The sequence below is a fragment of the Pristis pectinata genome, chromosome 9 (assembly GCF_009764475.1).
Source record: "Pristis pectinata isolate sPriPec2 chromosome 9, sPriPec2.1.pri, whole genome shotgun sequence".
Taxonomy (NCBI): Eukaryota; Metazoa; Chordata; class Chondrichthyes; order Rhinopristiformes; family Pristidae; genus Pristis; species Pristis pectinata.
The window spans coordinates 38,908,929-38,936,422 of NC_067413.1; the positions used below are offsets into that span (position 1 = coordinate 38,908,929).

The window sequence follows — 27,494 nt, forward strand, 5'->3', positions numbered from 1 at the left end:
CAGCCAATCACAATCCAGAGGTGGCAGCTCTCAAGTAATTCCCAGTCAGTCACTTTGTGAACCAGAAACCTTTCCGTTAGTCCAACCCATCCAAATTACTAGGAGTTATAATGTGTGCAGATTCAATATAGTTTTTGATCCTAAGATATGCTGGCAAATGAAAGAATGTTTAAATGACATACCTGTAACTGTCTTGAACAATTTGGTGAACTAACTTGCATTTTGATAAGATTTGTTACTATTAATGATGCAAGCATCTATTGAGCAGTGGCTTGTCTATTTTAAATATAGAATTGACCTACTGCGGTTAACTTGGCTCAATTTCTTTCATGGTTATCTTGAGAATCTGCTCATGAACATATTTCCTATTATTTTCAGATGTTCCTTTTAAGATCAAAAGTTTCCCAGCTGTGACTTAAATTCAACTATCTTTGAAGCCAAAATAAAATTCAGTCATAACATTGGCGTATGCCAAGCAGTGGTCCACGAGCATAATCTCGATACTCCAGGACAAGAATTGCTATTGTTACCATTTGGGTTGTTTCACTGTGAACACTCAGCTGGTGATACCAGTCCAATGCCAGGTCACACCAGGATGCCTATTTGACATTCTCCTGGTGACGTGGTGAATATAATAAGGCTGGAGCCTCTTTTCCAATGCAACGCTAAGTTCTAGCTCGAGTTTTATTTCACAATAATAGCAGAGAATGGAGAAAACACCCAGCAGGTCAGACAGCGTCAATGGAGAGAGAGAAACAAAGTTAACATTTCAGCTCGATGAACTTTCATCAGAACTGGAAAAATTATGTGAAACGTGCATTAGGGTGCAGAGAAGGGGGAGGGTGAAGAAAATAGAGGGTGGGGACCCAGACAGACTGAATAACACAAGTAGTGGTGCTGGCTGGTGCAGGCTTGTTAATTGCGATGGATTTATGTGGAGAAGGGGGGTAGACTCACCTTGAAGCCAAAAATACTTGAATAGATCAACTTTTTCCCCTTTAATTTGCTTTCCTTTATACTACCATAGGCAGCAGCCTCCTCAGCCTATGATCCTTTATCACCTACAGCTCAGTGCCAGTGGGCATCATTGCTTTTGTTACTCCCTTTAACTAGTGTCCTATTATATTTATATTTTGTTTTATATTGAAGTTCAATGCCAACAGATCAGAAGAACCATGCTGCTGGATCAAGCTGTGAATCAACTATTTGGAAGACACTTTGCAGCTCCTCAGAACTTTACCATGAAGTTCATATGACTTGAATGAACTTCATGACACTTCTAATGGGCAAAGCAGATTGATTGACCTTTCTTTGACAAGCTGAAACTTGCATAGAAGTTGGTATATCCATGGAGGCACTGACTACTGTCTGTCACTGGAGACTGAGTGTCATTCCCAGCAGCCTGAGTGGGATCCGAATTTTATTCTTGTCCATGGGAAGTCCATGCCCCATGCCTTGTGAATAAGGACTTAATGTACTAGGCCTTTTGCTGGCCTGTTCTTTCACACAATGCTTTAGGCATTGGTGCTGCAGAACGTTGTGGTGCGTGTCCTTCTGCCCTGGCTGACTGAATATAATGCAGAATAATTCTGGGTTGTGAGCCTTCCAAAACTACCTTTCACAATTGTTAAGAGAAAGGAGTGCAGTTTAGTAAAAATGTATATGTAGTCAACTAAACATGGAAAATAATTTCAGGGGAAGGTTTGCAGAATATTTGATGCAAAGTGTTTGGAAAGTATGCCTCCCTGAGGATTGCCAAAAAATTCAGAACTCTACCAGTGTACAGCACCGTGCAGCACATTTGTACCAGTGTACACTGCAGCGCTGCACAGCTGTACCAGCGTACTCTGCAGTGCTGCACAGCTGTACTGCCGCACTCTGCAGTGATGCACATCTGTACCAGCATACAGTGTGCACCGCACATCTGTACCAGCGTACAGTGTGCAACACACATCTGTACTGATGTACTATTCAATGCCGCACATCTGTACATTCTACAGTACAGTAATAAAAAGGGAATATCAATGGTGATATAAAGAAAACCTTCCCAAGCAGGTCCTTGGCTGATACTGGAACCCTAGTTCAGGTAAATCCCCCTTTATTCTTGCCTGCTCTCTTCTGGTCCCTACTGCATTGCAACAAACGTCCAACTCACAATCTGAGATCACAATCACCATCACCCCATCCCCATTACTCAGACACAACTCCCCTTCCAGGCCCTGATCTGATCTTGGGGCCTCTCTCCCTTGCCACTCTCCACTCACCTATTTCCCTCTGTGCTCATGGCAATGGCAGTGCGCACAAAGGATAGGTTTTCCACTGTGTACAAGCCTCGATCAGCAGTGCTCAGGGCTTGGGCTGAGTTTTCTATCGTGCTTCCATGAATAAAATGATTGCGGGTGTGCCCCAGGACAACCATTTACTGAGCCTTGGAAGGGGGGAGATGGTCTCACTCCAGGACACTGCAAGAACTCTAAATTTTAAACCAGCAAACCCACCTTCTGTGATTTAACATGAGTAGGAAGCCCTCAACACAAAAGGAATGGCGGTCCCACGTATTTTTTTGATAAAGTTCCATAGAAAGGTTAATTCAATCTGTTTTGTTTATTAGAAATGTTCCGAAGGTTACTAAAATCATATGAATTTCATGGTAAGATGTTTAAGAGCTGACTGGTGACTTCTAATTAGTGGCTTGCATTGTTAGATCTTGCAACACAGTGCTTCTGACTCTTTGGCATTGAGCTTCAATATAAAACCTCTGACTTTTTTGAAATAATAAAGTTTATTGTGCAAAATGTTATGGCAATTGTCCCTTTCTCTCCCACCTTTAACATTTTCCTTCAAACAAATGGCATGTTGTGTTATAGGAGGCCCCCATAAAGTCAAAGGTCAGCTGGATGAAAACATTCAGTATTGAATGAGAGTTACAAATGTAAAGCACTTTGTGATTCTCTCTGTAAAAATATCTCACATAGAAGGCCAGGCTCTTGTCGATACTTTCAAGTTTTGCGGTGAACTGCTGGCAAACGCGAACGAAAGTGTTCAGAAACTTGGCGCACATGCAGCCAAACTTATTGACGCTTTCTTGTCACTGGGTCTGCCCCACTGCTCTGCACAAGAGCCCAGCAGCTGATGGTGAATTTGATGAGGTTGCCCAGCGCTTAGGCTCGGGAATCTGCTTAGGTTAGACCTGTTGTACAATCCACATTTTCATTGGTCCATTGAGATTTTAAGGTTGTGAGGAAGAAAGTTAGGGATAAAATAGTTTTTTGAATAATTATTTATGATGTTTTTAACCAATTATTTCAAATGTTTTTTCAGTAACTCTAATTTCTTAAAGAAAAGTAATGGATTTTAATAGCTGCTATACACTTCTAAGTATCTTGGGCATTCAGAGGCATTGAATGACCTCTGGAGAGAAAAACAGAGTTATCATTTCAAGTCATGGATCTTTTGTCAGAAGTGAAGAAGGGACTTCGACCTGAAATGTTAAATCTGTTTCTCTTTCCACATCTGCTGCCTGATCTGCTGGGTGTTTACAGCATTTTCTGTGTTTGTCTCTGATGTGGGTTTTATTGACTTCCATTGAAGGACTTTGACAGCTGGCAAAGCCGAGGGTGTGGTTTTGTCTGTGGTCTCAACAGCTGTTTTTTTAGGTAGGGCTAATCCTGGCCCATGCATGTGACCCTATTTCAAGGATCTTTCACACAAGTTTTGTCTAATGGATCCAAAACAGGCTAAGTGTAGGACCTTGGGGAATCTGAGATGGCAATGCAGGCGCGCATCAAAATCCAGGCCTTTGGAACCATCCCATAAAACCATAAGACATAGGAGCAGAATCAGGCCAATCAGCCCATCAAGTCTGCTCCACCATTCAATCATGGCCGATTTTTTAAAAAATCCCATTCTCCTGCCTTTTCACCGTAACCCTTAAGCCCCTTACCAATCAAGAACCTATCAATCTCTGCCTTAAATACACAGAAATGATTTGGCCTCCACAGCCCTCCGTGGCAATGAATTCCACAGATTCACCACCCTCTGGCTGAAGAAATTCCTCCTCATATCAGTTTCAAAGGGACATCCCTTTATTCCCAGGCTGCGCCCTAGGATCCTCGACTCTGCTGCTAATGGAAACATCCTCTCCATGTCCACTCTATTCAGGCCTTTCAGCATCCAGTAGGTTTCAATGAAATGCCCCCCTCATCCTTCTGAACTCCATTGAGTACAGACCCAGAGACATCAAAATCCCAGACCCAAGTCCACTGCCAGGATTTCCTCTTTGTAATCCCCATCTTTTCCAGATGTGGAGAACCAATGAGCTAGTCCCCTGCATCCCTCAGGTGTCCCATGAAGTGGAGCAGGCCCAAGCAGCAAGTAGGCCTTGGACACCCCTTCCTCAGGACCTGCCCTTGAATAGACAGACATTTGTTTTTTTAAAAAAACAGAACATTATGATTTTGTACAAATGTCTCACATTTAAATAAAAACATTTAAAATACCTACAAATAATTAAAAACATTAAAATAAAGTAAATTAACTTAAACATTTAATCCACTAGGAACCACTAGCAAACGGAGCTTATTCAGGCCTACTATGTTTTAAAAATATATAATTTAATGCAAAATTATTTCTTTGTTTTGATATCTAATGGAAGTAGAACAAAAATGACTATTTCATTGTTTCAATTCACAAATGACAAATTTAAAATGATTTCTCATATGGTATTAATAACTTTCCTTTTTTAAACAGTATATCCATTTGTAATTACTGGCACAGCACAGTTCAAGGAAATATTATGTAAAATCAAAAGCAGAAGGAAGACTATTCAGGAAAAGAGATAACAGATGTTCTCTTTCTGCATTCATTAAAATATGTCAGTAGAGAAAGCACAGAGCCGTAATGTTCTTTATAGAAAATGAAGAAAAGGAATTTAAAGCAATTTATAATTCAAGAGATATAAATTCAAATTAATGCAAAATTGTTCAGACAAAATGCCTTGCATCTTAATTCATAATGGAGTTTACCAAGGAGGGCCACATTTTAGGACAAGCATCAGTATTAAGAAGCAAAAATACAAGGAAATTGAGAACAAAAAAGGTACAATGCCCATTTGGTTGTAATGCTCCCGGTGTTACTGAAATTTGCAAAATGGACTCCAGTTAGGTATGCAGCTGTGATAACCAAAATGCACATCCATGTGAACACATTATGAAATCTAAGCAAGTGTTTCAGTTTAATATATCCAAAAGGCATCTTTGGAAATGAACCTCACCCAGATACTGCTGCAATGTATCCTTCGTTGGTTCCCCTTTGTGGAATATTGACATTTTCCCAGTCCTCAGGTTTACTGCTTTTTCGACAACATTTTAAGTCTTTTCCTTTAACCTAATCTATCTTTAGCTTCTCTTGAAAACAATGGCTGGATCAATTTTCTTGTTGGTTTTTCGGGCCTTAAGGAGATATATACTGTACTTGTTGTAAATTATGCACTAATTCTTTAAATATTATCCATTGCTTGTTCACTATCATATCTTTTAATGTACTTTCCCAATCTACCACAGCCAACTCACATCTCATACCTTCATAGTTTGCCTTGTTTGGACATTGGTTTTGGATTGAACTAAATCACTTTCAATCTTTATATAGAATTCTATTATATTCATGATCATTCTTCCATGAAGGTCCCTTAACTGCAAGGTTATTAATTAACAGTTTGCATTTGCACATTACCATGTTCCCTTGTTATAATGTCAAGAGTCATTATGGAAACAAGCGCTTCGGCCCATCGTGTTTGCACCACCATCAACTACTTATTTGCATAAATCCTATTTTTTATTCTCCCCGTTGTCATTGACTCCTCCCAGATTCTACCACTCATCTACACACCAGGGGCAATCTACAGTGGACAATTAACCTACCAACCTGCTCGTCTTTTGGATGTGGGAGGAAACCGAAGTACCTGGTCGCGGGGGGAATGTGCAAACTCCACACAGACAGCACAGGAGGTCAGGATTGAACCTGGGCTGCCGGAGCTGAGAGGCAGCAGCTCTGTTAGCTGCGCCACTGTGTTTCCCCATTGGCTCCTTACCAATCTGACCTAGCAAACCATTTCTCACATACTTCATAAATATGCCCTTCAGACTGTTACTGCTAATTTGGTGTGTTGAGTTTGTGTGGATTAATGACCCCTTGTCACTTATGCTTTTAATTTTCTGCTTTATACTATGCCCTCCACACCACTACAGTTCTGGGGCCTACAGACAACTCCCACCAATGTTTTCTGCCCTTTGCTGCCCCATAGCTCCATCTGACTGACCCTACTTCTCGATTTTTGAGCCAAAATCCTTTTTCTCTGTCTCATCTCTTGATATCAAGGTTAGTTACTCCACTTCCTTTTGCATGTTACCCCTCTCTTCTAAAAGTAAATCACACTGAAATATTTAATTTTCAGCCTTGGTCTCTTTGTAACAACATCTCTGTAAAGGCCATTATATTGTACCAATTAATGTATACTTGTATCATTTGATCGTGCTAAAGCATCTTCATTTGTGTTTTCACCATTCCTGCTTTTCACACCAATGCTCTGTCCCTCTGGGTTGTCATTACTCTTTTCACTGCCCTTTACTATCACCTTGGCTTCTCTCTTCAACTTTCTAAACTGCCCTCAGCTGAACCTTCACAACTTACTCCTCAATGCCCACACCCCTCCCCTACGATGCAACTTAAAACATCATCTTCAGCTCTAGTTATTCAATTTGCAAGCCACCGATTAAAATGAAGCCAATTCCAACAGAACTGTTGCTTCTTTTCCCCATTCAGGTACCAGTGCCAGTGAACCAATTTCTCTCAACCATTCTTTGAGAGTCCTTTCAACTCCAAAATATTTATACTTAACACCTCTGACTTATCCACTCCAGGTGCAAGTAACTCCAATGGATCACAACTCCACATAGGTTTTGTATATATCAGATCTCACATCCTGTACTACACTTGTTTCCTGAATGTAAATGCCTCAATAACAATGGATAACTATAAATACATTGAATCACACTTTTCCTAAATATCAACTGCTGATGTTATAATTAATATAGGCTAGTAACAACTACCAACTACTTGTTTTTAACAAAACTCTTGGAGAACAAAAATATTCTCTTCCATGTTGTCCTTATCCAGAATCAATGTAGTTTGTGGGCCCCTATGGTGACTTACAAGCCCAATCTTTGAGTTGCAAACATGTAGGAGGGTATCCCACACAATGGACAAGGCCAGGATCGGTCAGGCTCATTGCTTATTACTTTACCAAATTTTTTTCCCTCTATTTTGCTGCCTGAAAAGGCAAAGATGTTCAAAGTGGGAAGATTCTTTGGACAAACTTTGCCACCAGAATGGTTTCTTCATTGCTTTAACTTCCCAGCTTTGTGTTGAACCCAAATTTCTTCAGCAATGCTTCCAGGGTCATCTCTGAACCTTTCTGGAGTTCTTTGGCCTTGATGAGCTGGGAATGGTGAACCTGTTTGGGGAGACACACATCTGACAATGACCACAGTCCCAACCCCATTGGCTCTGGATAGGACACTGGCATTTGGGTGGTGGTCTTCCCCTTTGATTCGTGGATCTGGGACAGGAAGCACTGATGATAATGTTCCAAGGTGCCTTGATGCCTTTGATACAAAATCCTGGTTTCACAGCCATTAAGAAGACTCAGTTTGACTATGGCGTTGCATACAGAGAGCTTGGTTAGGATCTGGGAACTGTGAATGTTGAAAACGCGCTGTGTTAACTTCCCATAAGCAGAGCTTACAAACTGATTATATCCTCTGTCGGACATTAGCCTAGAGAACCCTGTTCTCTTATAACATCACATTTGATTACTGCCCTGTTAAACCCCACCCAAACACCAATATCCCATCCTCATTGCCAGTGCCAAGTCCAAAGGCTCTTTTGTGGTGCTACTAACTCAGGCAAATAACAGAGGCAGACCTGCAACTCCTAACTAACAACAGAGGCAGGTACAATACGTATCAAATGCTATACTGAAAGGCACACTCAGTCCTCTAAAGGTATACCAACCCTTACACATACGAGATCACCAGAGTTTGAAAATTGTTTAAAAAGAGCAGCTTCCCCCTAACACTAATCCATCTCAACATTATTGAACAGAAGAAGTTTCTGTAAATGAAGATTTTGCAAGCAACCTTTGCTTGCTGCAAGCCTAACACAAATTTACATCAGTTTTCGGGTGTAAAGATAGTGTACACTCAGTAGATTTCTACACACTACTCAAAATAATTACTGCAATGGGAAAAAGGGATGATGGCTGACTTTCTACTAATGATAAACCATTTCTCAAAGAATTGAATGATTCCCAATTTTTAACTGGGTATACAATCCAAATGGAAAACTTTAATGAAGACTTCACAAACTTGTCACTGCTCATGAAATTAATTCGCAAAGAAGTAGGATTCATTTGATAGAAAGAGTTTAGAACTGATTTATACTTCTTGAACATGGATGATTTGCAGTGATAAACTGGGTACGGAGTTTATTTAAGTGGCACAGTACTAATGACCAGAAGCATGCAACAGTCCATCATGTGCCTGGTAATTATGGTGCAGACAGGGATAGTTGCTTAGGTTACAGGAGAGCCTTTCTGTGATGTCAAATATAAGTTGATTAGAGGCAACATAGAAACTAACTTACTTTGCTGCCCTCTGATTTTAACCAATGTTCTAAGGTGAATACAAAAAACAGTTTGTCTCAAAGCACTTTAATAAATTCAGACTATGCCACATTCATAAACTGGTGGCCAAATACAGCTCAGATAAATCTTCCATTTTACCAGTAAAAGCAGGAAAACTGATGGAAAAAAAATACATCTCCCAAACTAGCTCACCTATGTCCTATCCTAGTTTCTAATGGGTCTAAACTTCATTCAAGCTTTCACAAATTTTGCTCTGAGTCTGCCAAGCTACACATGGACAGGAATGTTGGACTGAGAGCATTTGAAATAAATTAAGCCCTCTATAAAAGGTGGCTTTCATTTAATACAAGGATGCAAAATTTGACCCACTTAACATAATAAGGAGCCAAATTGACTAATTAGTTCACTCCCGCCCTTTGATTCTGATCCTCTCTGTAGTTACAATCACAAATCCCCCTTGTTTCATACTAAGCTACACGTTCTTGCAGATCCACCATGGCAAGGCTCAAGCTGGATAACACTAGAGTCTCATACTAAGTTCTGTACAGTGCACTATAATGCACTGAAGGTGAAATTCTATCCCTCTAAGACTACAAAATGTAATCGTTATTAACTAAACACAATGCAGATTGCTGTTTTGCCAGGGAACCTCATTCCTTGGAATTACCTGTAAGTTTCAAGTTGTAAATCAACGATAAGCTTTCTTGTTTTGAAGGTTGCTTTGTATTTTTAACAAAGGTGGTTGACATCTAAACAGTGATCAACACACTGAATACAAATATGTACTATCAATCATTTACATAAATATTCCAGTAAAACCACTAAGGTGCTGAGGATTTGAAGTCATGGCATGTTGGAGTCATGTGATGTGGGAATTATAAGGGTGCAGGGATATGATGAAGTACCTATCAGAAAACCATGAACAGACTGGGCCTCTCTTCTGAGAAAAAGCAACTGAGGGTGACCTGATGGAAGTCTTTAAAATGAGGAGAGGTCTTGATGATGTGGAATGCAGAGAAATGTTTGCAATTGTGCGGAAAAGCACAACCGAAAGCCATCGTTGTAAGACAGTCACCAAGAAATCCAACAGGGAATTCAGAAGGATCTCTGCACCAAAAGACTGGTGAGAATGTGGAACTTGTTCTCGCAGGGAGAGGTTGAAGTGAAGAACCCAGATGTATTTATAGGGAGGTTGGACAAGCATGTGAGGAAGAAGGGAATAGAAGATCATGGTGGTAGATTTGAAGCATCTAATCTCTGGAATAATAATAGATTACAGCAGTAGTTCCATAAACTCACACTTCCAATGGAGAGATGCCCTTGCAGAATGTACATAAAACTTACTGTCACAATGTTGTAACCCAACTCCGTGAAAGTATCTTTCCACCTCTATCTTACAGACCTGCTGACCCTTTCCCTGTGTCATATAATAAAAGCACAGTTTCCACTTTTATATCTGCCTGCTTAAAATTAAATATCATCTGTGAATATTCTAAAATCAGGTCAAAGGTTTTGGGACTACAGCCACCGACACTGGAAATACTATGTCCTTGAGTGTAAAGGCCATTAAAAAGAGTTCACAAACTCAAAGATCATGGTTGATCCAACCATGGCCTCAAGACCACTTTCCTGTTCTCTTCCCCTTGATTTCCTTGTAGCTTAAATGCCTGGGATCTTTGCCTTGAATATATTCAATGACTCCGCCTCCACATCTTTCTGGTATAGAGAATTCCAAAGATTCACAACTCTGAGTGAAGAATTTCCTCCCCATCTCCACCTTCAATGGGTGGCTCTTTATTCTGAAACCATGTCCCTTAGTTCTAGATGCTCCCAAGCTCTCAGCATCCAACCTGTCAACCCCCCTCAGAATCTTGTTTCAATAAGACCACTTCTCATTTTCCTGAATTTCAGTAACTATAGGCCCAAGCTGCTCAAACTTTATTTTTATGTCAACCCGTTCATCCCAGGAATCAACCTAGTGAACCTTCTCTGCATTGCCTCCAATGTAAATATATTCCTCCTTAAATCATTAATGTTTTCTATGTTTCCATCTAAATATGGAGACCAAAACTACACACAGTACTCAAGTAATGGTGTCCCTCCAACATCCTCTGTAAAGTTACATCAAAACTTCCCAATCTTTATACTCCACACCCTTTGCAATCAAGGCCAACATTCCATTTACCTTCCTAATTACTTGAGGATCTCATGCCCCAATCCATTCCCTCTACCCAACTTGGAGCCAAAGTAAACTGATCTCCCATCTCACGACTAGTGTGCTGCATCTAAATGTATATTTGTTCTCTGCAGTTCTCCAGCTTATGTTCAAATGGGCATGACCTGAGTCTGGAAAGACTTTGTGTCTCCTAATGGTGGCTTCAATCTACTGATTCCATGCCCACTTCAACTGGAATGGTGTAAAGTTGGAGAGGTGTTGGAGGAGAATTCAAAGTTGAGTTTATTGTCATATGAACAAGTACATGCATGTACAAGTGCAATGAAAACCTTACTTGCAGCAGCACAGGCAGAAAGCATCATAAAAGCACTCACAAGAAAAATATAAATTAAACACAAGTTGTACACAATTTTTACAAGAAAGAACACAAATAGAAGAAAAAAAAACAAGTCTATTTTAGTGCAAAGTGGTCACAGTGTTGCTTTAATGAGGTATTGATCACCTCAACTTCAACTTTGAATTCTCCTCCAACATCCCCCATAACAATGTGGGTTTGAAAACCAAAACAACATGCTCCTTTACAGATATATCCAGTTCAGAAGACAGTAAAAGCGATAGTTTTGAACTACTGGGAATACGAAAGTAGCAATGAGTTTTATATGCTGCCTGTCTTTAACATTTAGTTATAGTCCACAGGAATAAACTCCATTGAATATTCATCCCTCTAGGACCTAAGTTGTGTGTTTTATATCAGTGTTTTATTTTCCCTCAGTGTTGTAATGGATATATAATTACAGGCCAGAAATTTAAATGCATCCCAAATGGGGGAAGCTGTAATGTGTTGATACTGTTTTGGGTGATGGGTCTGAGATATCAGGGATGACGAGGGGTGATAAGCCAACGCTTATTGGATTAAACATAGCCTCGGCTCAGGCTGGTGATGAGAAAAGCAGTTAGAGTGATGTAGAGGCAGGGTGAAGGGTAGGGATTGCATTGGCAATCGGGATCCATGCCTGGGATTGGGTCAGGAATCAGGAAACTGGCCAGCGTAGGATGAAAATCGGAGGCTCCATCAGGGCCTCTTCAGCAAATTTGCTAGCTCAGAGGTCGAGGGCAATTGGGTGCTTGGAGGATGGGGTGTCGGGGTGCTGGTCAGGGAATGAGACCAGTTGGGTTGTGTTCCAAGACAAACTCAGTTGGTGGGGTCGTAGTGGTGGTGCGGTGGTGAGATAAGTGCTGGGGGAAAGGGTGCTTGAAGCAAAGATGAGAATGATTGTCCAACTAGCTGCAAAAACCTAGTTCTAGGAGAATCGAACAGTGATCTCAACAGAATAAACTGGTCTAATTACCTCAGCAATATTCTAAAAGGAACAGGGCATGGAGAATAAACAATGTTGGAGTGGTGTTGAAATCATGTCAGGAGTGCAACAGATGTACAGGCGTGATTCAAGGTGGGAAGCACTCAGTCAAGTTTTCAGAGAGGTTAAATGACCTAGAAATGGTCCATGACATTTTACTCTGCCCCAAGTCATTGGGTCTTACAGCATAGAAACTCGATGACTAACTTGCGAAACAATGAAAGGCCAGTGCTTTTTCAATCACAAAGCACCAAAATACATAATGCAATGTAAGCGAATTTTTCCCCTTATTTGTCCTCCTTAGAACAACACTTCTTTAACTGTGCTAGGCAATTCTGAAAATTGTTCAACCAAATGCACCAGATAATCCAAAGTTATACCCCAGTGTAAACAGACATCAAGGGGCAGTTAATGGCAGTAACAGATCTAGTAGAAAATCTACACTTTAACACCAATATTTACCTAAAAGTTGAAATTTCACACTTACTGCAGAAGATAATGGCATCAGCCACTACTCAGTCAGTTGTACTTAAGGTGCAGTCAGAAGGCAGCAAGTTGCCACTCCATAGATATGCAAGCCCAACCCTCCAGTCAAGTACTGAGGGTGCTCTGCATTTGTTGGAGGTGAATCTTCTAGATGAGATGCTACATCATTGATCCATTTGCCGTCTCAAAAGGGATGTAAGAGATCCAATGGAATTATTTGAAGAAGCTTTTTATCCTCACTTTTTAGTTAATGTTTATTTCTCAATATACCAGTAACTACACTTTGGAAGTATTTATTGATTATGAAGCACTTCAGGAAATCCTGAGGATGTGAAAGGGTTATTTAAATCCAAGTACTTTCTTTAAAAAGTTTGCCATCAAAAGTGGTTATATGTCAATAGAAACATATGCATATGGAAGAATTTTACGGAATGGTAATCCTGGTGTGGAGACGTGCCTGTAAAAAGTACATGGCTGGTATAAAGGCTCCCCCAATTTCTCCCTGCAACAACATACACAGAATGCTGGAGGAGCTCAGCAGGTCAGGCAGCATCTATGGAGGGAAATAAACAGTCGACGTTTCAGGTCGAGACCCTTCATCAGGACTGGAAAGGAAGGGGGCAGAAGCCACAATAAAGAGGTCAGGGGAGGGGGAGGAGCACGAGCTGGCAGGTAATAGGCGAGTCCAGGTGAGGGGGGAAGGTGGTTGGCTGGGGGAGGGGGAGATGCAAGAAGCTGAGAGGTGATAGGTAGAAGAGGCAAAGGGCTTGAGAAGGAAGAATCCAGTAGGAGAAGGCAGTAAACCATGGAATAAAGGGAAGGAGGTGGGAAATAAATGGCCAGGTTTCGAGGGCGGGGGAAGAGAAGGGGTGAGGGGGCCACAGCAATTTGGTTGGGGGGTGGGGGGGGGGGGTGGTTACCGGAAGTTAGAGAATCGATATTGAGGCCATCAGGTTGGAAACTATCAAGGCAGAATATGAGGTGTTGTTCCTCCAGTCTGTGTCTGGCCTCAACGTGACAGTAGATGAGGCCGTAGACAGACATGTCAGTATGAGAGTGGGATGTAGGATTGAAGTGGCCGGCCACAGGGAGATCCTGGCTTTTGTAGTGGACGGAGTGAAGGTGCTTGATGAAGCAGACACTCAATCGACATTGGGTCTCACTAATATAGAGGAGGCCACACCGGATGCAATAAATGACACCCTCAGATTCACAGGTGAAGCGCTGATTCACCTGGAAGGACTGTCTAGGGCCCTGAGTGGTAATGAGGGAGGAGGTGTAGGGACAGGATTAGCACTTTGTGCAGTTGCAGGGGTAAGTGCCGGGAGGGTCATCAGTGGGGAGGAATGAGTGGACAAGGGAGTTGCAGAGAGAGCAATCCCTGCAGAAAGCGGAGAGACGGATGGGGAAGACGTGCCTGGTGGTGAGAGCCCGTTGGAGGAGGCAGAAGTTGCGGAGAATGATGTGTTGGATGCGGAGGCTCGTGGGGTGGTAGGTGAGGACAAGGAGAACCCCATCCGTGATGTCTGGGGGATGGGTGATGGGGTGAGGGCAGACATGCAGGAAATGGAGATGCAGGTGAGGGTGGCATTGATGATAGTGGAAGGGAAACCCTGTTTACTGAAAGAGGAGGACACCTCAAATGTCCTGGAATGGAAAACCTTGTCATGGGAACAGATACGGCAGAGGTGAAGGGACTTGAGGCGGAGGAAGTGGCCAGACACTTTAATTCTACATCCCACTCCCATATTGACATGTCTATCCATGGCCTCCTCTACTGCCACGTTGAGGCCAGACGCAGGTTGGAGGAACAACACCTCATATTCTGCCTTGGTAGTCTCCAACCGGACAGCCTCAACATCGATTTCTCTAACTTCCAGTAATCTCTCCCCTCTCCTCGCCCCCCCTTGTCTTCCCTCATTGCTGTGGCCCCCTCACCCCTTCTCTTTCCCCCACGCTCATGACCTGCCCATCTAGTCTCCACCTCCCCTTTATTCCATGGTTTACTGCCCTCTCCTACCGGATTCCTTCTTCTTCAGCCCTTTGCCTTTTCTATCTATCATCTCACAGCTTCTTACATCTCTCCCCTCCCCCAGCCACCTACCTTCCCCCTCTCACCTGGACTCACCTATCATCTGCCAGCCTGTGCCCCTCCCCTGACCTTCTTATTCTGGCTTCTGCCCTCTTCCCTTCCAGTCCTGATGAAAGGTCCTGACCCAAAACATCGACTGTTCATTTCCCTCCATAGATGCTGCCTGACCTGCCAAGTTCCTCCAGCATTTTGTGTGTGTTGCTCCAGATTCCAGCATCTGCAGAATCTCGTGTGTTCCCAATATCTCCCTCTTAGGTAGAAGTTAGTGGGATTTGTGGACTTATATCCCTACTCACTCTCCACGTGGCCAATGCATCCAATCAGGACTGCAATTCTTTACCATTATTTGTTTGGACTCCAAATTTTCCACTTGGTCTAAGCAGCCTATATGAAAGAACACACTGTTACTATTCAAAGTGTGAGACAGGGATTAGCATTATTATTAGTTTTTAATCTTATTGAAGTCATTTCAGGATTGGATATATGCTCACATTAATTATCTGGCTTGCTATTTGAATGGGTTAAATGGTAAGCCTTTGGGCAATCTTTTACTGTTTAAAAAAAGATTGAAACACTTGCTTTTGGTTTGGAGGAAATTAAATATTAAGTCTTCCATAAAAAAGACCAGATGAATATGTTGGGAGTTATGATTTTCCACTCCCTTCTGTTCCTTTTGCCAGGGCAATATGCTAAGTGAAGACGCCACGGCAGTTATCAGTTACTTAACGATGGACCTTTGCAAATGTGGATAGCTAACTCATACATATTATGGGTGGGAAGTGGCATTTTTCAAGCCAGCGCACAGAGCTTCTCCACCAGAAGAAACAACAAGCAAGAGTTAGTGGAGCTCATCCCAGGTTTGCACAATCCTAATCAATCAGTAACAACACAGGGGGGGCAGGTAGAAGAGGGATAGAAATTGGAGCAAAAATTATTAATCCCCTCCTATTTATGTTGAGTAGACCCACCCCATTGGGATCCCTTGAGGAGTACGAATCCACACTGGGCTCTTGTAAACCTGGAGGACATTGTGTATATGACCAGCTCTGTAAATTCAATCAATCCCACAAAGTAAGCTTGTCATGGCACTTCAGATATAGATTGATAAATGCTGATTTCAGTACGTTTCAAACTAATGAGGATGCGAGAGAAACACTGCTTACCAACATTCAGTCTTAGAGTCATAAGATCATACAGCACAGAAACCGGCCCTTTGGCCCACCATGAAAATGGCCATCTATACCAATGCCATTTACCAGCACTTGGCCCATAGACTTCTATGTGGTAGTGATTTGAGTGCTCAGCTATAGGTGACTGATTATTCATTGTAACATTCACACCACCAATACCAAGCAGCTTGAAATGCAGAAAAAGTGTTAATAAGATAGCAGCTGCTGATACAATAGACTGACAGAAAAATAGATGCCAGTTCACAGAGTAGGTAAATCATGTGGAATATTCGACACTTCAGAATTGATAATTGTACAAGTGGTTCAACATTTCTGCTTTAGGATGGTATTTGGTAAAGATATTTGTTCAGTTAACTTAGTAACCAAAATCACCAGTTATTATGAAATTGCTTCCCAGCATGGGATGGTCTGCACTATAACAGTATTACTGAGCACAGCATAATGCCTGGATCAGTATGATACACTATCATGGTCTGGTACAGCAATTCAAATGCACAGGAACGTAAGAAGCTTCAGAGAGTAGTGGACTGTGCCCAAAACATTACCGACACATCCCTCCCCACAATCGGTAGTATCTACAGGAGGCGCCGCCTCAAGAAGGCAGCATCTATCATCAAAGATGCACACCATCTGGGCCATGCCATCTTATCACAGCTACCATCAGGCAGGAGGTACAGAAGCCTGAAGTTCCACGCCACCAGGTTCAAGAACAGTTACTTCCCTTCAACCATTTGGTTCTTGAACCAACCAGCAAAACCCTAATCACTACAGTTTAGTAACACTATGACCACCTTGCAGTAAAATGGACTTTTTTTTTGTTCTAATTGTTCTTTCTTGTAAAAATTGTTTAACTTATATTTTTCTTGTGAATGCTGCTTATATGATGCTATGTGACTGTGATGCTGCTGCAAGTAAGTTTTTCATTGCTCCTGTGCATACATGTACTTGTGCATATGACAACAAACTCAACCTTGACTTTGTCACCTAATTCAACACGAGTTCATTCAATTACTTTGGTCCTCTTTCAAGGTTTCTTTTTGAGAATTGTTAGCTCTGCCAGGTGTGTAGGCAAAAGATGGTGATCTGTACAGGGTTTTAAGTGCACAATGTAGGGAACTTTCTCGACAGTTTCCCCACCTACAAGTCAACCTGCTTGATAGGCTTGGCTTCTAGTTAGGCAGTGACGATTCCCAAGCAAGCTGCTAGAGAGTTAAGATGTACAGCAGACTGGAGAATAGCCAATGTTATTCCTTTGCTTCAGGAAGAGCAACAGGGATGAATCAGGAAATTATAAGCCAGTGAGACTTACATCAGTGATAGAGAAATTACAGGACCGATTCCTAGGGACAGGATTTACTCACATTTGGAAAAGCGTGAACTTATTCGGGACAGTCAGCATGGTTCTGAGCAGGGAAGGCCCTGTCTAGTAAATCTGATTGAGTTTTTTTGAGGAAGTAACAAAGCTGATTGCTGAGGGTGGGGCAGTGGATGTTATATGCATGGACTTTAATGAAGCATTTGACAGTGTCCTTCATGGTAGGCTGGTCCAGAAGATTAAGTGAGTTGGTAACTTGGATACAAATTGGCTTGGTCATGGAAGACAGAGGGTATTTGTGGAAGGGTTTTTGTCTGACTGGAGGTCTATGACAAGTGGTGTTTTGCAAGGATTAGTGCTTGGACCTCTTGTTTATAATATGAGTGATTTGGATGAAAATGTAGGTGGTCTGATTGGTAAGTTTGCAGAAGACACGAAAATTGGTGCGGCCATGGATAGTGAGGAAGGTTGTCAAGGGATTCAGCAGGATACAGACCAGTTGGAAATGTGGGCAGAGAAATGGCAGATGGAGTTTAATCTGGACAAGTGTGAGGGGATGCATTTTGGAAGATCAAATGTAAGAAGAAAGTATGCAGTAAATAGCAGGACAAAGAGGAGCATTGATGTGCAGAGGAATCTTGGGGTGCAACTCCATAGCTCCCTGAAAGTGGCAACACAAATGGACAGAGTGATAAAGACAACGCACAGTATGCTTACCTTCGTCAGTCGAGGCATTGAGTATAAGAGTTAAGAAGTCATGTTGCAGCTGTACAAAACTTTGGTTAGATCACATTTGGAGTATTGTGTGCAATTCTGGTTATCACACTATTAGAAGTTTATGGAGTGTTTGGAGAAAATGCAGAAGAGGTTCACCAGAATGTTGCTTGGATTAGAGTACATTAGCTAAAAGGAAAGGTTGGTCAAACTTAGATTGTTTTCTCTGGACCAGAGACTGAGGGCCGACCCGATAAAAGTTTATAAAATTATGAGAGGCATAGAGAGGGTGGATGGTCAGAGATCTTTTCCCAGGGTGGAAGTGTCAAATACTAGAGGACATAGCATGAAGGCGAGAGGGGGAAAGTTTAAAAGGTGTGCAAAGCATGTTTTTTTACTACATAGAGAGTGGAAGATGCCTGAAACACATTGCCAAGGGAGGGAGTAGATGCAGATATGTTGGCAATGTTAAGGAGGCCTTTAGACAGACAAGTGAACAGCCAGGGAATAGAGGGATATGGACCACGGGGAGGCAGCTGGGATTAGTTTAGATTGGCATCATGGTCGGCTCAGACATCATGGGCCGAAGGGCTCTTCTATGTGTGGGGATTGTTGAGGGAGTGGGGCTGAAAGGGTCAGAAAGAGTTCAATGGACAGAGATTTTATGGGGGTTGGGTCAGGTGAAATGGGGGAGGGGTGGAGGTTCTGAAAGGTACAGGAGGATGCATTCCTGCATTACAAGCAGCATCAAATGTGTCATAGAGAGAGTTTTATTAAAGAATCACCCAGCACGGAAACAGGTCCTTGGTCCCACCAAGTCCACACCGACCATCAAGCACCCATTTACGGTGATCTCCCATTTTATTCTCCCCCCCAAGATTCTACCACTCACCTACACACTAGGGATGATTTGCAATGGACAATCCACCTACCGACCCTTACATCTCTGGGATGTGGGAAGAAAGTGGAGTACCCAGGGGAAACCCACATGGTCACAGACAGAAGGCAAAAACTCCACATGAACAGCACCAGAGGTCAGGATTGAACTTGGGTTGCTGGAGCCACAAGGCAACAACTCCACTAGCTGTGCTACCCAAATCCATTTCCCTTCCCAATCCATGAATGGATTAGAAAAGTTAAAGAAATTCAACGTCTACTAATGAAGAGTCTGCTCTGGTCACCACTAATCCCCTTTGTCAGCATTGTGCTCCCACTCAGCCCCACATCCTTTGATTAATTTCACACTGGTCACCAAAACATAACCAGGGAGGCTGAATCAATTCTGAGCATTTTTATAAATCTTTGCTCCATTCAGTTAGGTCATGAGCTGTGGAACTTTCTACTTAAGTATGGAGGAAACTTTGAACCAGTGTTTGTCATTAGATTAAATAATGAACTTGGGATATCAGCTGTGGTGGGACAGGAATGCTCTTACAAGTGTGGAACCAACAAACTGAAGACGATTTTGTTTTGGAACAACTGACTTATCAATAGTTGGTATCCTTTCTGGCTTTATGATAATGTCTTCACCTCCTTTTAGTTATCAGGTTCCCCAAGTGCAGGAAAACCCCAAGGTTAATCATAGCAAACCAAACGTATTAAAATATTTAAACTGACAGTTTGCTTCCTGGCTACCCATCTTTTAGATCTGGAAGTCAACAGAAGTGGTTGGGTTTGAGATTTTTAAGATTTCAACATCTAACCGGACTGCAGATTTAATGATTAAAACTTGCTACATTGTAACAGTAGAGGCTTAACACCATCTAAACTGAAGATCAAATGAGATTATATCAAGATATCATGGTTAACTGAAAGGACCCAAGGTTAAACAATTGAAATAATGTATCTTTTTAAAGCAACCTTTCAGAAATGATCTCAGCCCAGATGGAGAACTGAAGTGATTGGATCACCAATTTCAGTTTGGGCTTAAATCACTTGTTTGTTTTTAGTAGACTTTTAAAAAAAGAATTATCTAAAACCTATTTGAAATCTCAGATTCTCTACTGGCAACCCAATAAAAAGAAATCTTTAAGTTTAAAGGAAAATTAACTTTGAACAACAATATGACCAAAAACACATTTCAACTCCAAATTAATTGTTTTTGAGATAGATTATTGTCAATGTTGACATTTGAAATTGTTAATTTCTTAATCTAAATGATACGCTTATATCTAATCTTTTTGCCAAACAGGAAAAATAACATTTTACAAATGCAGTTAAAATTGTCAATGTTTTTGCTGTTGATTGTAATCCAGTGACCCTTCTGAAGAGTACTACTACATTTTTTGTTTGTTTTTCATCTGGGTATCACATGCAAGTCCAAGATGAAGTTGAGGACTTCCTTGAACTTATGCGATCCTTCTGAAAATACTCCTACATGCCATTTGGGAGGGAATTCCAGATTCAGACCCAACAATGAGGAACCAGTGACAAATTTCTAAGTCAGCATGGTGTTCGATTTGGAGGGAAGTCTGCAGGTATATTGCTTTGCACCGGAAGTCCTTGTCCTTTTTGATGGTGGAGCAAATGGGTTTGGGAAGTTCTACAGGAGTAGCCTAGTCAAGTAACTGGGGTGCATTTTGTAGATGTTACACACAGCAGCCATTGTTCACTGATGATGGAGGGAATGAATATTTAGGGTGATGGATGAGGTACCGATCATATGGGCTGCAATGTCCTGGATGGTTATAAGCTTCTTGAGAGTTGTTGGGTCTGCACTTATCCAGGGAAGTGAAGAGTATTCCATCATATTGCTGATTTTTGCCTTGTACATCTTAAGAGAGCTTTTGAGTGTCAGAAAGAGAGTCACTCATTGTAGGATACCTAGCCTCTGACCCGCTCTCATAGACCAAGTATTTATGTGGCTGGTCCAGATGAGTTTCTGGTCAACAGTGATTCCCAGGGTATTGATGGTGGGGGACTCAGCAATGGCAGTGCCACTGACTATGGTTAAACTCTCCCTTGTGGGTGATGATCTTTTCCCAGGCTGTTTCTGGTACAAATGCTACATGCCAATTATCAGCCCATGCCTGAATATTGACTTGTTAAAAACAGGCATGGGCTGCTTCATTTGCTGAGGAGTTATGAATGGAATCGAACACTGCCAATCATCAGTGAATCTTTCCACTTCTGACCTTACGCTGTGTGTTCACGTACCTGATCAAACTTGGTAGCAATCCTTTGCACTCCTCTCCAGTTATCAAATCATTAGCTCACTGACTTTCACTTTATAAGCTAAGACATGAACGGAAAGTCCTGGAGCTGCTCACAGCAGCGGAAGAGCACTAGGTCACTGATCTCTCCCACCAAGAGAAGGAAGGAAGGGAGAGCAAGTAAGTAAATGTACAATTCAGCAGCTGGGAAAGAGTCATCCTACCAGTGGTCCATGGGATCCATCTCTTCCTGGCAAACCTGGGTGTCCATGCTCACCCTAGAAGAAAGAAATATTTGTGAGACACTGTTTATAAAATCAAAATATTCAAGCAAAGGCAGCACTTGTAAATTTATTCATCCATGGTATGTGGATATTACTGGCAATGGCAGCATTTATTGTACATCTCTTAATGTCCCTGAACTTAAAAGCAGTTAAGAGTCAATCACATTGATGGGTCTGGAGTCACATGTAAGCCTGACCCAGTGAAGAGAGCAGATTTCCTTACCTGAAGGGGATAGGTAAATCTAATGGGTCTTTCCAATTATCTGAATGTTTCATGATTACCATTACTAGAATGAGCTTTAATTTTAATTCCAGACTGATTTAATTACATGGATTTAAATTCCCCAGTGACTCTGATGAGATTCAAACTTATGTGTGTGATCAATGGTCCAGAACTCTGGCTGGTGGTTGAGTAAATTAACCAGTGCACAAGTGTGTCATTGTTTATATTTTTAAACAATGTTGAAGGAATGTACCCATTGAACTCAGGCGAGACAGAGTTCCAGAACAGTTGTGAAAACCTTCCAAAATAGAACCCAACCTCAAGTGTAGACAGTGCATCTACTCTTTTTGTGAACAACTCTGTGATAGGATATTTACTTGGTACAAAACAGAGGAGGCCATTTGGCCCAACAAGTCCACGCCAGCTCCCAGCACAGCAATCCCATTCTCCCTCTTATTTCCCCATAGCCCTGCAACTTTTTCTCCCTCACACACCCAGCAAGTCCCCTTTGATTCTTTCTTGCCACTTACTTACATTAAGGAGTCATTTATAGCAGCCATCTAACCTACCAGCACAACTCCTGGATGTGGAAGGAAACTGGAGCACCCAGAGGAAACCCACATGGGCACATGCAAACTCCACACAGATCGCACTGGAGGTCAGCATCAAATCAGATCATTTTCAATGTTTTGTTTTCCAATCCCCAGTCACTGTGGAAAGTTCCTATTTTGAACATAGTTGTGCCTATTAACAACTACTTTCATGATTTTTCAGAGGGAGAAGCAGGAAGAAGGTTTGACCCTAAATTTAGAGAATGCATTCAATGGAAATGTTGAGGATCAGGGTATTTAAATAAGTAAAGAACCATGCAAATCAGGGGTATTATTTGATCCAAGTTTATAAAAATGAATTTTGTTGATTTTGTCATTTTGGAAGCGAGTTGATGAAAAAAATGTAGAATTATTTAGGCCATACAAATTTGGTCATTTAAATGCAAACTGCTCAATGTTACCATCATAGAGACAGAGAATGATACAGCACGGAAACAGGCCCTTCAGCCCACCAAGTCCGCACCGATCATTAACTACCCATTTACACTAATCCTATTCTAAACCCATTATATTCTTGCATTCCCACCAACTCTTCCCAGATTCTACCCCTTGCTAGGGACAATTTACAGTGACTAATTAACCTAACAGCCTGCAGATCTTTGGATGTGGGAGGAAACTGGAGGACCCAGGGGAAATCTATATGTACACAAGAAAACACGCACTGGAGGTCAAGATTGAACCTGGGTCTCTGGCACTCTGAGGCAGCAGTTCTACCAGCTGTGCCACTGTGATGCTGGTGATGTATAATGTGGATTAGGAGTCCAAATCCTGCAGGGTGGCACAGATGTTAGTGTTGCTCCAGGGACTGGGGTTTGATCCTGACCTCAGATGCTGCATGCATGGAGGTCCAATGTTCTCCCTATGACCCTATGGGTTCCCCTCAATTACTCTTGTTTTCTCCTGCATCCCAAGGATATGCTGGTGGTTTAATTGGCTACTGTAACTTAGCATTTAGTGTAGGTTAAAATAAAGGCGATTTACTTGACTAATGGATTATTCTATTATTAAACATTTGAACTCTGGTAATATGAAACTAATCATTCCCTGCTGCCCTGTTGAATCCTGCTACAAAAGCAGACAGTACAAAAGAAGGTAACTGTTGAGAGCTGCTCATTAATTTCACATAAAACTTAACATAGTTCTATCAAGTAGACAGCAAGTACATCGATGTTTCCAATGAAGCCATTAACTGGACTTAAGGCCACTGGTTATGAAATAAATATATTATTCATTCAGATGTAAGGTGCTTAGTTATTGCACACGCTTTAGTTTAGGTCACACCTGAGTATTTCTCAACTCTTCTTGATAGAATTAAGAACATTGTTCATTTGCCAAAATCAATATTTTGCAGTAAAAATCCACATTTTTTTTTGCTACGAGTCCAATAATATTTTACAGTGTGTGCACCACAAAGAATTCTTAGTCTCTCCACTTCAGGTTGAGAATCAGATCATCACACACATCTGGTTCACATTCATCTCAAAGAAGCTTAAGTTAAATTAAACAAATGTCTTTTTAGAAATACTATTCCACCATTTTCTGGCTGCCTATCCCTTTATACTGCTTCAGACAATCTACAACCTGATGCCTAGTGAGCAGTTCTTCTCCCTCATCATGTCACAGAAGAGCTCCTCACTTTTGGGAGTGGCACAGAGGTGCAACTAGTAGAGCTGCTACCTCACGGCTCCAGTGACCCAGGTTTAGTCTTGACCCCCAGTGCTGTCTGTGTGAAGTTTGCATGTTCCCCCTATGACTGTGTGGGTTTCCTCAGGGTGCTCCGGTTTCCTCCCACATCCCAGGTAGGATGCAGGGTAAGATAAATGGCTGCTGTAAATTGCCTCGAGTGTGCAGGTGAGTGGTAGAATCTGGGGGAAACTGATGGGAAAGTGGGGAGAATACAATGGGATTAGCAAAGGATTAGTGTAAGTGGGTGCATGATAGCACAGAATCAGTGGGCCGAAGGGTTTGTTACTGTGCTCTATGAGCAAGTTCCAACCTTTATTTAGCCCCTTATGTAACATTTAAAAATATTAACTAAAAAATTGGGCTTTTCAGTTCTTCAGTGTGACTGGTTGCACAATCAGCCCATGACATCACAAGTGCTGGGTGTCAGCAGGCAGAAGTTAAAGAGAAGTTCTTGCAAAGGCTATCACTAAGAAATGAGGCTGATGGGCAAGGTAAAACTAGATTTCAACATCAAAGGACAAAGATGGATCAAAACCCATGAACTTCAATCTATGTTCTGCACTCTCAAGCTCCCATAAAGTGAGATGTGTGCTTGTGTAGTCAAAAGATTGTCTCCATCATCCAAAACTCACAATTACTGGCAAAGTGGCAGCTAACCTTGAAGGAAGTTCCCTCGATGAAGATCTGGTGATATCTGTGGCAAAGAGGGAGAGACAGGTAGGTCAACTACTTAGTGGGGAGCGACCCAAGTGAGGTTACCAGTGGCAGGTTGGGATCTGCTCAGAGAGATCTCTTTCAAGTCCTGCTAAGGCCCTGTAAAAACCTGCTTCTGTTGTACACAAGCAGCCCGTGAACAGTGTGGGCCACATGTGGACAGCTGAAAATGACAGGTGTGGCATCTAGCTGTGTGTTGCTTGTCCTTGGACACTACACTGCTGTTCTGGGAACCTCCGTGCATTAGCGTATCAGACACACACAGTACCAAGAATGAAACATTGTGAACTGTACATTAAGCCATTGAATTCAATGAACTTTTTTTTGTTAAGAAACAGAAATTAGATTGTGTAATGTACAAAAATGTGGTGCTGTGTGATTCAATATCCAGGCCAGACGTCAAGAGGTGAAATTATTGTCACAACCTCTGATTAGATAAACATAGAATTGATGATTTGGCAGTACCGAGATCCTTTTTAGACACGAAACACTTACACTGCCGATGTGGGTGACCTGCAAAGCTGACCCTTCTCACACATATTACAAAAGATAGCAGCCTCTGGCTGACTGTGAACAATTCTGCAGGAGATTCACTGCTATTACACAAAGATATAAGCAGTCAGCATGTGTAACATTCTTCCTCTTGCAATGATATGTTGGCCTAGAAATTATATTATGCATTCCTATTTATTTCATTGCTATTTGAGCTTACCACAGTTTCAATGCAATAGAAACCATTTTCATCACTCCAGAAATCTAGTCAGCAACTTCCCAATGCAAGCTAGAAGATCTAGAAGCAGGAGTGGGACATTCGGCCCCTCATGCCTGCTATGCCTTTCAGCAAGATTATGGCTGATCTTTTACCCCAGGGCCACTTTCCTGCACTAATCCCATACTATTTGATTCCCTTAGTATCTAATGATCTATTGATCTCCATTGTGAATGTACTGAGCCACTGAACCTCCATAACCCCCTGGGGATGCGTCATGTTTAGTACATGGCTCAGTTTCCATGTCGGGCAACAACTAAATTAAGTCAGGGAAAAACACAGCACGGCATCTCTGAAGCTACTATTGTTGGGACAATTAAGGAATTGTAACTCGGTACTAGTCTGCAACCTCACCAAGGTATGTCCCATAATTATCTTTTACACCTCATCTCTCCAATCAACCTAGGACCAGCACTCCAACTCACTGAACAGCCCCCAACACAATTGCCCAAAGACCCCAATGGACACCTGAACTTCACCACCATCCAGCCATTTCTCTGATCACTGACCTGACCCAATGGTTGGCATGAACCCAAGCAAAGATCCTGATCACTGACACCCCACCCATCCCAACAGACACCAGCTGACCACCTTGGTCTCTGTTGGCACATTATCACCAATAAGTACAATAGATATTCAGAAGTTCCTGCATATTCTTGCATATAATCAAGAACATTTTCAAGTTTACATTCAATATCAGCCACTTCATCCAGATTCTATAAATGTACCTTTGTTCTGCAACATATAATGTGGAGAAACTAAAAGAGAGAACTCATGAAATAGGATCCTTAGTCCTTGCATTAACATTTTTATAGATGAGTGCACAATGTGTACTTTCAGTGATTAATAAAGGAAGCACAAGTTCCAGTTAATTAGGCAAGACCGTAAATATCACTAATGTACAGCTGTCATACAGATTAAAGTACCGCTTTTCTGCTAAAAGCAAATCACTATTTCCAAATGCCTGACTTTAAAGCAGTGACCTACAGAGTTGATTGAGTGTGCTAACTTGGTGCAGTCTGGTTTTCTTGCTTACAACTCACCTCCCACAGTTTGTCCTGTTTGGTGGTTCTGACAGCTGTCTTTCCTTCAGCTTGCTGGAGAGTTAACAACTCCTCCGCAGTTTCCAGCCACAAAGCTTTGTTAGCCAGCACTGCCTGTCAGCACTGTCCTTCAGGCAAAGCATTTGAGGAGTTTTCTTAAGGTTGGATGCTCCACCTTGCATTTATTGATGACCTCACAGTTGTACTGTTCCCTAAACTTTTCCTGGAATACTGATGATCCCAAATATAATGAATGTGGATATTAACAGAAGGAAGCTATCATTCTTCAGGGATTTCCATCCATATTCTCAGCTTCCTTCTTAGAAGCGTTCAATTTTGCTAATCAGCTAAGGGAAAGGAACATCTGTTTTATGGATCTTGTTTCATCTGTTGAAGAATAGAAATCCTACTCAGTAGAACAGCTCAGCCAACAGCGACCATGCATGTGGAATATTGTGATTGCTGAAGCCACTGGAACCCAGTTTCTCCTTTCGGGCATTCCCTCAACATGTGTACAGAGTGCGCAACACCTGGAACGTTCAATAATAGGGGGCATTCATATGTGCTAATGAGATCTGAATGGCCATTTTAGAATTCTCTAGGGAAGTTGCTGGATTATTACATTAGCCAGAGCATTGTTGGAATGCTCCATAATACATAACCCAACAACTGAGATTCAAAATCCCTACTCTCCAAGAGAACATTCGACTTTGCAATCCAATGGGGTTGAGTTCAGCAAACCAGTCAAGGTTATTGATACAGAGAGATAAGAGGCTGCAGATGCTGGAATATGGAGCAATAAACAAGACACTGGTGGAACTCAGCGGGTCAGGCAGCATCCGAGGAGGGAAGTGGACAGTCAACATTTTGGGTCGGGACCCTTCATCTGGACTGGTACATTGGTAAATGTAGCCATGCAAATGGACAAATAGCCCACTTGTTCATATAGTTGATCCCACACAATTATGGCTTATGGATTG

At 41.8% G+C, this 27,494-nt stretch overlaps 1 protein-coding gene across 1 annotated transcript in view; it reads right to left on the reverse strand.

The window, feature by feature from the left end:
• Nucleotides 1-27,494, reverse strand: part of LOC127574502 (collagen alpha-1(XXI) chain-like) — a 164,719-nt gene that overhangs the window by 34,436 nt on the left and 102,789 nt on the right. Inside the window, exon 16 of the mRNA XM_052023531.1 lies at nt 21,409-21,462. Coding sequence (XP_051879491.1) covers nt 21,409-21,462 — 54 coding nt within the window. The remainder of the gene's footprint in view (nt 1-21,408; nt 21,463-27,494) is intronic.